Source organism: Elephas maximus, chromosome 24 (assembly GCF_024166365.1).
Source record: "Elephas maximus indicus isolate mEleMax1 chromosome 24, mEleMax1 primary haplotype, whole genome shotgun sequence".
Taxonomy (NCBI): domain Eukaryota; kingdom Metazoa; phylum Chordata; class Mammalia; order Proboscidea; family Elephantidae; genus Elephas; species Elephas maximus.
The window spans coordinates 23,874,545-23,888,001 of NC_064842.1; the positions used below are offsets into that span (position 1 = coordinate 23,874,545).

General features: G+C 40.1%; 1 protein-coding gene across 1 annotated transcript in view; it reads right to left on the reverse strand.

Annotated features, from left to right (window-relative positions):
• The window catches only part of FMN2 (formin 2), a 402,560-nt gene that overhangs the window by 211,411 nt on the left and 177,692 nt on the right, over nucleotides 1-13,457 (reverse strand). Inside the window, exon 7 of the mRNA XM_049867986.1 lies at nucleotides 13,215-13,302. Within this exon, the coding sequence (XP_049723943.1) occupies nucleotides 13,215-13,302 (88 nt within the window). The remainder of the gene's footprint in view (nucleotides 1-13,214; nucleotides 13,303-13,457) is intronic.

Consider the following 13,457-nt stretch of genomic DNA (forward strand, 5'->3'; position numbering starts at 1 on the left):
ACAGGGTCACTATGAGTTGGAACTGACTCAATGGCACCTAAAAACAATGAACAACATACAATGTCTTGTATACTGGTGTCACAGTGGTTAAGCACTTGGCTGCTGACAGGTCAGTGGTCCAAAACCACCAACTGCTCCACGGGAGAAAGATGTAGCAGTCTGCTTTTTCGTAAAGATTTCGGCCTTGGAAACCCTAAGGAGCAGTTCTACACTGTCCTAGAGGGTTAGTATGCATCAAAATTGACTCTACATCATACAACAATATACAATCTACCATGGAAGTGACAAACTTGTGGTTTTTCATTGTAAGTCTTTCTGTACTATTTCATTTCTTAATCATGTGTATATAATAATTTGATTTAATTGTTTAATTAATTTTAAAATGTAGTTAGAGGTTGCCTTAGTTATCTAGTGTTGCTATAACAGAAATCCCACAAGTGGATGGTTTTAAAGAAGAGAAATTTATTCTTTTACACTTTTGGAGGCTGGAAGTCTGAATTCAGGGTGCCAGCTCTAGGGAAGCCTTCCTCTCTCTGTCGGCTTTGGGAGGAGGTCCTTGTCATCAATCATTCCTGGTCGAGGGGCTTCTCACTGCAGGGACCCCAGGTCCAAAGGATGCACTATTCTTCTGGCTCTTATATCTTGGTGGTATGAGGTTCCCCCCCCTCTGCTTGTTTCTCTCTTTTATCTCAAAAGAGATTGGTTTAAGATACAACCTAATCTTGTAGATTGAGTCCTGCCTCCTTAACATAACTGCTGCTAATCCCATCTCATTAACATTTTAGAGGTGGGATTTACAACACATAGGAAAATCATATCCGATGACAAAATGGTGGATAACCACACAATACTGGGAATCACGGCCTAGCCAAGTTGACATATATTTTAGGGGGACACAATTCAATCCATGACAGAGGTATTTGGCTTAAAAGTGCTACTGGAAAAGAAGAAATTTTTTATTCATGTTTGGCCAGGAAGATACAAGATAGCCATCAGCATGAAATATTACCATAGTCATGCTACAAGATAATATGCCATTACACAACTTTTGCATTTTAGTTGTCTTATCTGATGTCTCAGCTCAGTACCTAGTAAGAATTGGACACCTGGGGCTCTATAAGGGAAAAATGGACAGAACCAGTCATTTTTTCTCCTCACCTCCAGCGCTCACAGATCTTCACTTCATCTGACTGGATAAAGAAAGCCAGGAAGCAGCTACAGAGTGGCCACTCTGGGGTGCCAGAGAAGTGCTTCTCAAAACACACAGAATTTTAAAGGAGCGAATTTTGAAATACACCCAAAATTCTAGTTGCCAAAGAGATTTCTCTTCACCCCAAATCACGGTCCAAATCCTCATCCCTCCTAAGGGTTATTCAGTGTGAATACATTTGCAAAAACCACACCTTAAATACACAGTATTCAACGGCCAACGTTGATGTGATTAGTTATGCACTCAACTAAGTGCTCTGTGCTCAAATTTAGGCTCCTCCTCTACACAGTCCCCATGTGGTCCTGGGCAATCCCATTAACAATCAGCCAGTGACTGTGAAGAACAGATGCAGCATTATAGGGGGAATACCCTGAGCCACAAGGGGGTATGTCTCCAGCCTTCACAGAGCTTACCTTCCCTAGCTGGGGAGGAGGGGGAACAGAAAGGGTAAAGGGGCAAAAATAAACACACAAACGTGTGACACACATTTCAGACAGTAAGCGCAATGACCATAAAAAAACCAAACCGGTTACTGTCGAGTCAATTCCAACTCATAGTGAACTGTCCCATAGTTCCAAGGAGCACCTGGTAGATTTGAACTGTTGACCTTTTGGTTAGCAGCCATAGCATTTAACCACTATACCACCAGGGTTTCCAAGTGCAATGAAGGAAAAGAATAATCATATTCAAAGCTCACAGCTTCAGAATAACCCCCAAAGTATTGTGCTGCTTCTTCCCATAAAAGCATAATCAGAAAGTCCAACTGTGGAACAATGTCATAAAAATGTAAGCTAAGTTCAACCCAAGTTTTTGGCTGAGCATATAATTACACTTGAAAGACCTATAATAATTCATTTTACCTTGGTTTAGTAATCTACGTGTGACTTAAAATGATTTATGAGATCCTTTTTATAAGAAATTCTAAATAATGAACTTGTATTTTAAATTAAAGCATATTATGATATTAAATTTCTGAAAGTAGATTTTAATGAAAGTGTGCCTTTTCTCCACTAAAAGGCTACAATTGATGAAAAGGTTACAGAGGGCTCACTGGAGCCTACTTTCTTCTCAAATTTCTAATTCTAAGTGACTTTACATTTCAATGAAAACCATTCACTAAACCTCCCAACAGCATTTACTACATTTTTAATGTCTCAATAAATACAATAAACAAGTCTTAAAACTCCATATCCCATGTGAGGAAAACACTTAAAATAAATGTAAGAAAAGGGCATGAAGGAATTTCTAAGCGAGCCTTGGTAAACTTGTGTTTCATAAAGAAACCAGACCCTCGAAAACCTAGTGGGAAAAAAAACAACGTAGCCTACACTAACCCAATTTTTTGAAAATATTACAAAAATAAACAAATGATTATGGGTGAACTTTCTTATGGTGATTAATAGGCAAGTGAAAAAGCTTGTGTCTCTGAGAATGAAACCAGAAACTCTACGAGAAAGACCTGGAGTTTGTAATCTACAACTTGTTTAGTAGAAAATTTCAAAAGAAAAACATGAGTCAGTGGCAGTCCAACAGGTTAAAAGAACTGCTAAATGTATAGTAACTCCTAGGGTTCAGAAAAGGTATTTTCAGATTTTTGAAAAGTCTTCTTATACTTTATACTTAGAGCTAGAAACTTATTTAACAACCAGGAAAAACCGTAAGTCAACACAAGACATAGAAGCAGCTGTCCATGTCTCTACTTGGATCCTACTCATGTTCCACACCAAAATTCATTCCACCAACAAAGCCAAACTCCCCAACCACTACCTCCACATGCCACCCAGCGCCAACAACTATGAATGTGGCTGACTCACACTGCAGAGACAATGTTTAAAAAACCACACAATAGTGAGAGACCTCAGCCTTTCGAGTTCCCAAAACGAATTGCTCTCCTTGCATATAAAACTTAGTCCAAGAACTTGATTTGTAAACTTTCACTTAAAGCACGATTAAAAAAAAAAAAGCAGTCCAAGACATGCTCAACTTCTAGGAGCTGCTACTCTAATTAAATAAGTCTCACATTTATCTCCATTCAGAAAACAGAAATAGGTGTAACCCAGTACTAACAACATTCACTCAAAACTCGAACTATAGAACAATCATAGTGATCTCAGATATGTTCCTCTTGAACTTGAAGCTCCCCTTTCTCCTTTCCTGTCTCACTTTCAGCTACCCCACCAGAAGGAAAAGTTCCATACATTCGGTTGTTGTTCGCTGTCGTATGGTGGGCTCCAACTTATAAAGACACTATATACAACACAATGAATGAAATGCTGCCCAATCCTATGCCATCTTCATGATCTCCGATGTGCTTGAATCCATTGTTCAGTGCCTTCCAACTAAGGGAGTGCATCTCCCAGCACTATATTGGGCAACCTTCTGTTGTGGTCCATAAGATTTTTACTGGCTAATTTTAGGAAGTAGAGCACCATGCATTTCTTCCTAATCTGTCTTAGTCTGGAAGCTCTGCTGAAACCTGTCCAGCATAGGTAACCATGCTGGTATTGAAATATTGATGGCATAGCTTCCAGCATCATAGCCACACATAAGCCACCACAGTCCAACAAAACGACAGCCAGTAGGTGGCCATGCATTCCACATCCTCCTTCGTCCAATACCAAAGCCCTGTAGTAAAACCTGTTCGGTGTAATGAGAAGCAGAATACAACTTTTACGTACTCTCTCATCCCTGGCTGTCCAAGGCTCCAAGTTTCACACATCTCCAAAACTTACAGACACAGCTCGTTTCTTAAGAAATGCAGGAAGGAAAGAACTAACACTGACTGACTGCTTAACGCACCAAGGCAATACACGAAAGTACGCATTTGTGTGTGTGTGTGTGTTTCCTTAGGTAACGGCTCACTTAACAAGCTGTTTTACCAATGAGAAAACTCAAGCATAGAGATATGAAATAACTTACCCAAGTTTACTCAGCTATCAAGTAGCAGAACTGGGATTCAAATCCAAGAAGCTTGGCTCCAGAACCCATGCTCTTAATCATTTTTATGCTACACTAAAAAATAGAGGAAAAACCCAGGGAAGTACTGACACTTGGGAGACACAAGGAAGAAAGAATATGCCAAGAGAATCAGTAAAAAATGAAAGCAAGCATTGCCAGGGACTTACTAGGATGGTATTTGTATTTCTCTACATGCTCTCTGAGCAACTGGAAACCTAGTTAAGAGGCTCAGGAAGTTCAATGTCCCATGCATCCCAAGTGTTTTATAAGTAATCACAATCTGTTTTAATTAACCGATAGCATTAACCCAGATTGCTTTTTTCTTTGTCCTAGAGGAATCTCGTTTCTCTTTCTTTGGCTCAAACAAGAAGAAACAAAGCTATTAATAATTTTCTTTAAATTACTTTTTCCTCATTTTCCTCACAAATGTAAAAAAAAAATCCACAATTTTATTTCTCTAAGGAACAGAGTCAATAAGCCAACAGGAATTTGTACGACACTGAAAGCAATAAATGACATTGCTAAATTTATATTTTCCAGTGTTTTAACAATTCCTAAGAATAAAACAATTGTTGGCCAAAAGCAGCATGTCCTTTTGCCAGTTTTCTTCCTGTAGATTTGCATATTCTCATTTTATTGTCACATAGGTCTTCATTCTGTGATAAGCTAACGTGCTGCAGAGAGCACTGAACTAGGAGTCCAAGTAACTGGATGCCCTAGGCAGGCCTGATCTGTAAGCCTCAATTCTCTCCACTACAAAATGGAAATTAACTGCCATCCTATGGACCATTTTACACAGCCATCAACAACAGCAGTAGACGGAAGGGTGGGGGAGGTAGGGAATGCAAAATTCAAATCACTATCTAATTCCATCTCTTAGGATACTAATAAAAAGATTTGATTATGAAGGATCTTTCAGTATGTAGCCTGTTTACCAACAGCAACCCTCTTGTTAGTACCTGCTGCCTTGGGTAATTTCTTCCTACACAATTATCAGGATAAGGCTTCTCAGCCTTGAGTTCCTGTGAGGGAGTTCAATGACAGGCCATCAAGAGAGCAGTATGACCCTGGTTCCAATGAAGATTCACAAATTAGCAGACAGACTTCACTTGAATATCTGGTCTAAATCTAAAAGTATATTTACTGTCCTTGTAAGGTATCTTTAAGGAGCTTTGGTGGCCCAGTGGTTAAAGCACCCAGCTGCTAACAGAAAGGTTGGTGGTTCTAACTCACCAGCCACTCCTGGGGAGAAAGATGTGGCAGTCAGCTTCTGATTTACAGCCTTGGAAACCCTATGGGGCAGTTCTACTCTGTCCCATAGGTTGCTATGGGTTGGCATTGATTCGAAGGCAGTGAGTTTGGTTTTTTTTTTTTTGAAGCTATCTTTAGCTACTGTTTGTATGTGCGTGTGTGTGTGTGTTTAAAAGCAATCATAGGGCTTAGAGACCAAAAAATAAAAATAACCATGATTTTATTGACTGTATCAATTATATTCCTGGTAGAATACTGAGTAGGTTTAAATAATTATCTCACTTAATTTCAAGAAACATGATTTTGGTCAATCATGCTTAAACAGAATACAAATTTCAACAAGGAAGTAGTCTAGCAGTTCATTTTTCATGGGCCCAAACACCAGTCAACATTAGTCGTGGCAGAAACTAAAGACAAGAAAGAACATGGGCCATTAACACTCTGGACTGACCATTCCTGAAAGATAGCAAACTTATTTGTATGGGTGGGATCATTAAATACATATTAGGTATCCCTTGTCACAGTACCTGTAATTTATCTTCAAATACACTTGCGCAGGGAATGTATTATTATGTATAAGCCCAGTTAAAGCTTCAACTCTATGGACAGTCAGTCATCCTAATAATAAAGGTCCACACTCCAGGGATGGCTTAACCAAAGCAAACCACTTGCTGTCGAGTCGATTCTGACTCATGGTGACCTCATGCGTGCCAGAGTAGAACTGTGCTCCATACGGTTTTCAATGGCTGATTTTTCAGAAGTAGATTGCCAGGTCTGTCTTCCACGGTGCCTCTGGGTGCATGTGAACCACCAACCTTTCAGTTAGCAACATAGCGCGTTAACTGCTTATGCCACCCAGTGACTCCAGGAATAGTTAGCAAGCATTATATAAAAAAGATCAGATCCCAGAGACAGCTATTGCAAGCTCCTCAGCTATTGTATCTAAGATCAATACCTAAGGCTTTGATAATTAGCATATTAATGTCTGAAATGAGCTTTCAATGGTGAAATTAAAGGTTTTCAAGATACATGTCAAGATACCTAAAATGTCAGAGATACTTCACCCCCACTTTCACAGACAGAGTATGAGTATCTAGGAAGGCTATGGCCTTAATCTTCTAGGAAGCTGCCTAAGGCTTGATCCCTAAATGGTACTGGGTCCTCATACTTTCCCACAGAACTGCCCCATAGCGTTTACAAGCCTGTAAGTAAATCTTTACGCAAGCATATGGCCATATCTTTCTCCTGTGGAGTGGGTGGTGGGTTTGAACCACCAACCTTTTGGTTAGCAGTCGAGTGCTTTAACCACTGTGCCACCAGGATACTCCACTGGCTAATAAGTATTTACTTCATAGATGTCTGTATATAGGAGAGAATTAGATCTGAAACTTGCCTTTATTTGGATCTGTTAGGAGGAGAGCCCTGCAACTGGTTTGCTTGAGAATGTTCTTCACCTTTGTTTTCCCGGCAATATTATTAACAGCCCCCTCTTTCATTCTCAAAAGTATCCCAGGTTGGATGATAAACTACGTGGATTCTGCCTAGTAGTCAGACTGTGGGGGATACAGCCGAGCCTCATGAAACTAGAAATGATCTTGCAGCTACTATTATCTACCAAAAAGGACCTAAGAGCTGTGAATGCCACACTGACCCCTGAAACATGGGCCAAATGTTGTAGCCAATCCATTTTCGCAAACCTCAACTACTATCACAAAGGTGGAGGATATGCATCATATCAATTTCCAGTACTAACAAACTAGATGATGTGAACCAATCATCCCACTGAGAACTAAACATGCTGGATAAAGTATATGTGTAAAAAAATCTTCCAGGCATCAAAGACAACAAAAGAAGAAGAAATTACCATTCTGAAACAGAAGAGAACTCAAAAAAGTGAGTCAGCTCAGAATCTGCTTTTGCCCTGAAGGTATTTGCCTATCCCACCAAATCTGAACTTCCTATTGATAGCTTCGTGGTACCAGAAGCCACATATCAGAGCTCAGCACCTACCCAAAGTATAGATTCTAAAGAGGGACCTTGCCTACAATAAATTGGGAAAACTAAGCCACGCAATAGAAAGGATCCCTTGCAGTTGATTTAAGGTGATCCTAAATACACAGGAGCCCTAGTAGCGCAGTGGTTAAGCATTTGTTTGCTAACCAAAGGTCGGATGCTAACCAAAAGTTCCACAGTTCAAATTCACCAGCTGCTCCTTGGAAACTCTATGGGGCAATTCTACTCTGTCCTATACGGTCGTTATGAATCTGAATTGACTCCACAGTAACGAGTTTGGTTTTGGTTTGGAAATCCACAGCAGTGGTGATTGAGCAGCAGAATTCTCATCTTCCACATGGGAAACCAGGTTCAATTCCCAGCCAATGCACCTCATGCACGGCCACCACCCCTCTGTCAGGGGAGCCTTGCGTGTTCCTATGATGCTCAACAGGTTTCAGTGGAGCTTCTAGACCAAGAGAAACTAGAAGAAAAGCCAGGAGATCTATTTTCAAAAATCATCAGCCAATGAAAATTACATGGATCACAATGATCCAATCTGCTGACAGCACTTCATTCCATTTGCATGGGGTCACCACAAGTAGGTGGCTGACTCAACAGCAGCTAACAACAAACCCATAGTACCCCCAGGTTCCTAGCAGAAACAACAGCAAATCCTCTCTGGAAGGTACCTTTATCCTAGACTTTAAATTATTCTAAACCATCCAGTGGGATTTTTCATAGGTAGCACACCAATTTCACCCTCCCCACTGAAAATTTGCTATAAACTGCAGGATCATTTAGAAGTTACCAGACAGATTCACTACCGTATTCCAGCAGCTCTGGTCTTCATTGTAACCTTTGTACACACACAGAATTAATGATTTCGAGCTGCCTCTGTTATATTTGTCACATTAATAAAGTTAGTCAAGAACCCAATGCCCTCTCTGCCTTCTGACCGTAAGTCACTGTGAGGCCTTTTCACAGCTGCTGTTGGCAGAAACAGCCTGCATTCATTCGCCTTAGAATCTGAGCATGATGAGGTACTCAGTGGATACGGTGGTATCTTAGTTAACCAGTGCTGCTATAAGAGAAATACCACAAGTAGATGGCTTTAACAAACAGAAATTTATTCTCTCACAGTCTAGGAGGCTAGAAGTCCGAATTCAGGGTGCCAGGTTCAGGGGAAGGCTTTCTCTCTCTGTGGGCTCTGGAGCAAGGTCCTTGTTATCAATCTTCCCCTGGTCTAGGAGCTTCTCAGCACAGGGATCCCAGGTCCAAAGGACACACTCTGCTCCTGGCACTACTTTCTTGGTGGTATGAGGTTCCCCCACTCTCTCTGTTCTCTTCCCTCTTTTATATCTCAAAAGAGATTGACTCAAGATACAATCTAACCTTGTAGATTGAGTCCCGCCTCATTAACACAATGGCCTCTAATCTTGTCTCATTAACATCATAGAGGGAGGATTTACAACACATAGGAAAATCACATCAGATGACAAAATGGTAGACAATCACACAGTACTGGGAATCATGGCCTAGCCAAGTTGACACACATTTTGGGGGGACACAATCCAACCCATAACATTCTACACTTTGGCCCTCGAAACTTCATGTAAAACACATTTATCCCAGCATATCACAGCAAAAGTCTTAAATCAATTCCAAGTCCAAAATACGAAATTCCTCTTCATCCGTGAAATCTAGAATATGAGTTATCTGATTCCAATGTGCAATGGTGGAACAAGCATGAGCTAGACATTTCCATTACAAATGGGAGAAACTGAAGGGAAAGAAGAGATAAAAGGTACCAAGCAAGTCAGCAAAACACATTACATTAGCTCTTAAGGCTTGAAAATAATCCTCTGTTCTCTGAGACCATTTAGGCAATGGGCCTGCCTTCTGGACTCTGGGTTTTGGCCACACTCTCCAGATTTTGGGTGGAGGTCCCTAGGCCACGGCTTCAGCTCCACCTTCCAAGCCCGTTGGAAAAGCAACTCTGCTCCCTCAGTTTTTGGCGGTCCCATTCTCCTAGTCCATCTGAGTGGAGACTCTACCCCCTCCGCCCCGGTAGGCCCCATTCTTCTACCCCTTGGGCATCGCAGACCCGCCTCCTCATCTTTGGACAGTTTTTCCGGCCCTATTCCACTGGCACTTGTGAAAGGCAGCCCCACACTCCAGAACCAAGTCAGTAAAGATCTGACTCTTTGAAACCTAGGAGTCTGTGGCCCTACCCTTAGAAATCCTAGAAGCTATGGCTAATCCTTTGAGACCCCATAGGTTGTAGCCCTACTGTTTGAGACTGAGGCAGCTCTGCTTCCTATGTTCCTTGTCTCTTCAGCTTCTGCTTCCTGGTTCCTTGGTCTTTTGGCCCCTAAGGCCTCACTGCCCATGTCTGTCCTGCTGGGGCAAGTATTCCAAAGCTCTTTAGCTCCATTGTTAAGTGCCTGGAGGCACTCCATTCTACCAGGAAGCCTCCTGAGCAAAGGCATTCGGCTCTCTTACTACATGGATCAGCCCCAGTGCTGTCTCATGCTGGTCTCCTGGTTCTGCTGCCGCTGTTTCTCACTGTCTGCACCATATCCAGTGTAACGGCTCTCCTCATTTCCTTCTCAGTCCCCTCTAGAATCTTTGACATCCATAATTCCACCAGTAGTCTCTTCAAGGGAATCTAGGCTTTTACTGTTAGGCACTTTAAAACTCTTCCAGCCTCTATCCATTCACAGTTTCAAATCCTCTTCTACATTTTAGGTCTCTGTTAGAGCAGCACCCCACTCCCGGTACCAAAATCTGTCTTGGTTATCTAGTGCTGCTATAACAGAAATACCACCAGTGTATGGCTTTAACAAGCAGAAGTTTATTTTCTCACAGTCTAGGAGGCAAGAGGTGTGAATTTAGAGTGCCTCATTAACATAATGTCTCTAATCCTGCCTCATTAACATCATAGAGGTATGATTTACAACACATAGGAAAATCACATCAGATGACAAAATGGTGGGACAATCACACAATACTGTGAATCATGGCCTAGTCAATTTGACACACATTTTGGGCGGACACAATTCAATCCATAACAGACTACGATGGGACCTCTGACACCTATTGTTCAACCTTACATGCCGACATTCCTCTAACAAGGCACTTTACAAGAGACACAGTACAAAAAAAAAAATCGATTCCAGGCTTTTCTAGCATCTTGACAAGGAAGAAGAGAAAGAAAATAATTCCTATTGTTTGATACAATATTATTACATAAACTCAGTGTTACAGACAGGAATGCTGGTCAAAGGAAAAGCAAAATTTTTGAAAAATGGCTCAACTTAATCAAAACAACAGGGTCCATTATGAGAGGCCTGGATGCAAGTCCCGTCTATTCCACCAACGAGTTGTGTGACCACTAAAAGTTCTTAGTGTCCTCTTCTATAAAATGACACTGGAGGTCTGGATAAATTCTGTGGTCACTTCTATAACCAGAATCAATGGTGGTTATGCTTCTATAGATTTCTCAGTGGAGGCATATCCTGACAGAAGTTCAATTAATTTTAAAGGCCACAAGTGATTCACCCACATAAATCATGGTTCAAGAGAACACAGAAAGGCAGAAGACTTTATCCACCAAGAGGCACAACAGCTTGTTTAGGCTTTTACAGTGTCTGTTTTTTAGAAAACGGTGTGCAGGGTTTCAAAGAGACGCCAGTAATAACTTCAAATTCTAATAGGATAAAATTTATGCATAATTCTGTATGACCCCTTCGACTACTGACGTTCCTGCCATGTTATTGTTAGCGTTGCATGTTAAGCTAGCAAATTTTCAATGAACTCTTGCTGGCTTTACCACAGACACAGATGTTAGGCGGACTCCTTTGTTCATAAGGTTCTCATTATTAACTCAAACCGAGTTGAATATTTGACTGAAGGAAAGGACCATATCATTATTTTCAGATTTCATTGTATGACTTAACTGGGCTACATCTGCCAGCTTCAGAAACACCAAGAACTTCTTGGCGCCAGCCTTGGCGTCCTCTTCTATGACTACTACCCTGAATGCTTCAGCTTGAGGAAGTCTCCTCACCATCAAAACAATTTAATAAAAACTTAAATTGTGATTAAGAGTTACTCATCAATTGACAGGGCATACCAAGCTTGTGCCATTTATGAATTATTCCACACAATATTCTAAGTCTAACAAATAGAATCCACATTCATAACGGGGTAAGCTATAAAACCAGTTAAATGTTTTCATGATTTATAAGGTCTGTGCTATACTTGAAACCATATTTCTGTAATAGGTAAACGGGCATTCCATTGGATAATTTAATCTGCTTTAAATCTATTCTAAGGCTCTGGGCAGCTTAAGGGACATTCTGAATATAAATATAATTCCTCTGTTCACCTTTAGGCAGTATCTCGCAACATAAACGTGATAGGAGGATATGCTATAGGAATGCCTTCCCGTTGTAGGTTAGAATTCACTTATTAAAATATTGACACTAAAGCCATTTTGAAATTGTTAAATATTACCCTAAATCCAAACACAGAAAATATTTTATAAGCCTGGCTTAAGATATAAGTTAAAACAACAACATAAAAGAAATACAAAAAGGTCATGATATTACTGCTTTCATGTGTCTGGATCACTAGTAATAATATGAAGTGGGTAAGAATAATGTGAAACCATCTTTGATGGTTATTAGAAAAAATAATCCTTCTACCTGTAGAAAAGTCAAAGGGTTTACATTACAGTTGTCTCAAATAATTAGAAGGGTCAGTTATCCCTTCTAAAAAGTTATATGTAATGAATTTGCTTAATGACCATTTCAGCATGTCACACTATCTTGAATCAGGGCTTCGATTGGTTTGTTCTGATTAGAAACCCTGCTGAGAATATGCATTTCAAATAAGTTTCCAGGCGATATTAATGCTGTTGGTTAGGGACCAGTTCTGAGAACTCTAAAGTGAGTCTCAAAATTTATTACACGTAAGAATCACCTGGGGATCTTGTTAAATTGTAGATTCTGACTCTGTATATCTGCGATGGAAATGCAAACTCTCAGCAGGGGCTCAAGCTGGAACTAATCAGTTGGAAGCCCTGCTTGGAACAGGAGAACTTAAAGGGATGCCCCACCTCCTGTTCAATGCAAAAGCCCTTTAAAAACATTGGATTTTTGTGACAAATGATCATTCTGCCTCTTGAAAAGTTTTTAATTTCTCAAGTTTACTAACGGACATCTCTGATCCCAAGAACATTCTTAAAACAACAATTGAAACATGCTTTCCTATAACTCCCCACACCAGTTGAAGCTGATCTAAAAGGATATTTTAGGTTCACTTCCTCTTCATTATACTAGCTCATCAAATACACTCAAGTCTCAACATATTTTTCTCTCCTGTGAACTATTTTTTCCAGGTATTTTCAACCAGTTTCAGGTAACATGGTTAGAAGACACACGATATCCGGCTCTCACCAGTGTTTACCATGTTTTAAGTGTGGCATCCGGAAGCAATACTTCAGATGTGGTCTAACTAATTACACAGCACCATGGGACAAGTACTTCTTATGATATAAAACTTAAGTATTTATTAATGCTGCCCATAGATGTCCAATGAGAATAAGGCACTTAACAAGGTAGAGAAATAACAGAAATTCCAAAGTAATGGTAACTTTTCCAGGTATGATCACAGGTACAAGTTTAGAAGCACTTATAGGAAATACACAGAAACTGAGATAATTTTACCACCAAACATCACAACCTTTAGTCCAAATTTTAGTATTCAAAAACTGAATTTTTATTTTTGTACTTACCATGCTGTATGTCTTTCATATCTAAATGAAGACTAGACATTAATATTCCAACTGCTTGCGATCTTTTGTTGCTTAATAACTTGACAACCTGCTCATGAAAAGAAAAGGGCAAAATGTTAGTTTGAATTCCAATGATCTGTTTAATAACATGCTTTTTTTTGAAATACTAAATGAGGAGCAAATAAATAGGAAACACTTTGTTTCATTATTTAAACTACTAAAAACAGTTTTTGTTTGTTGTTT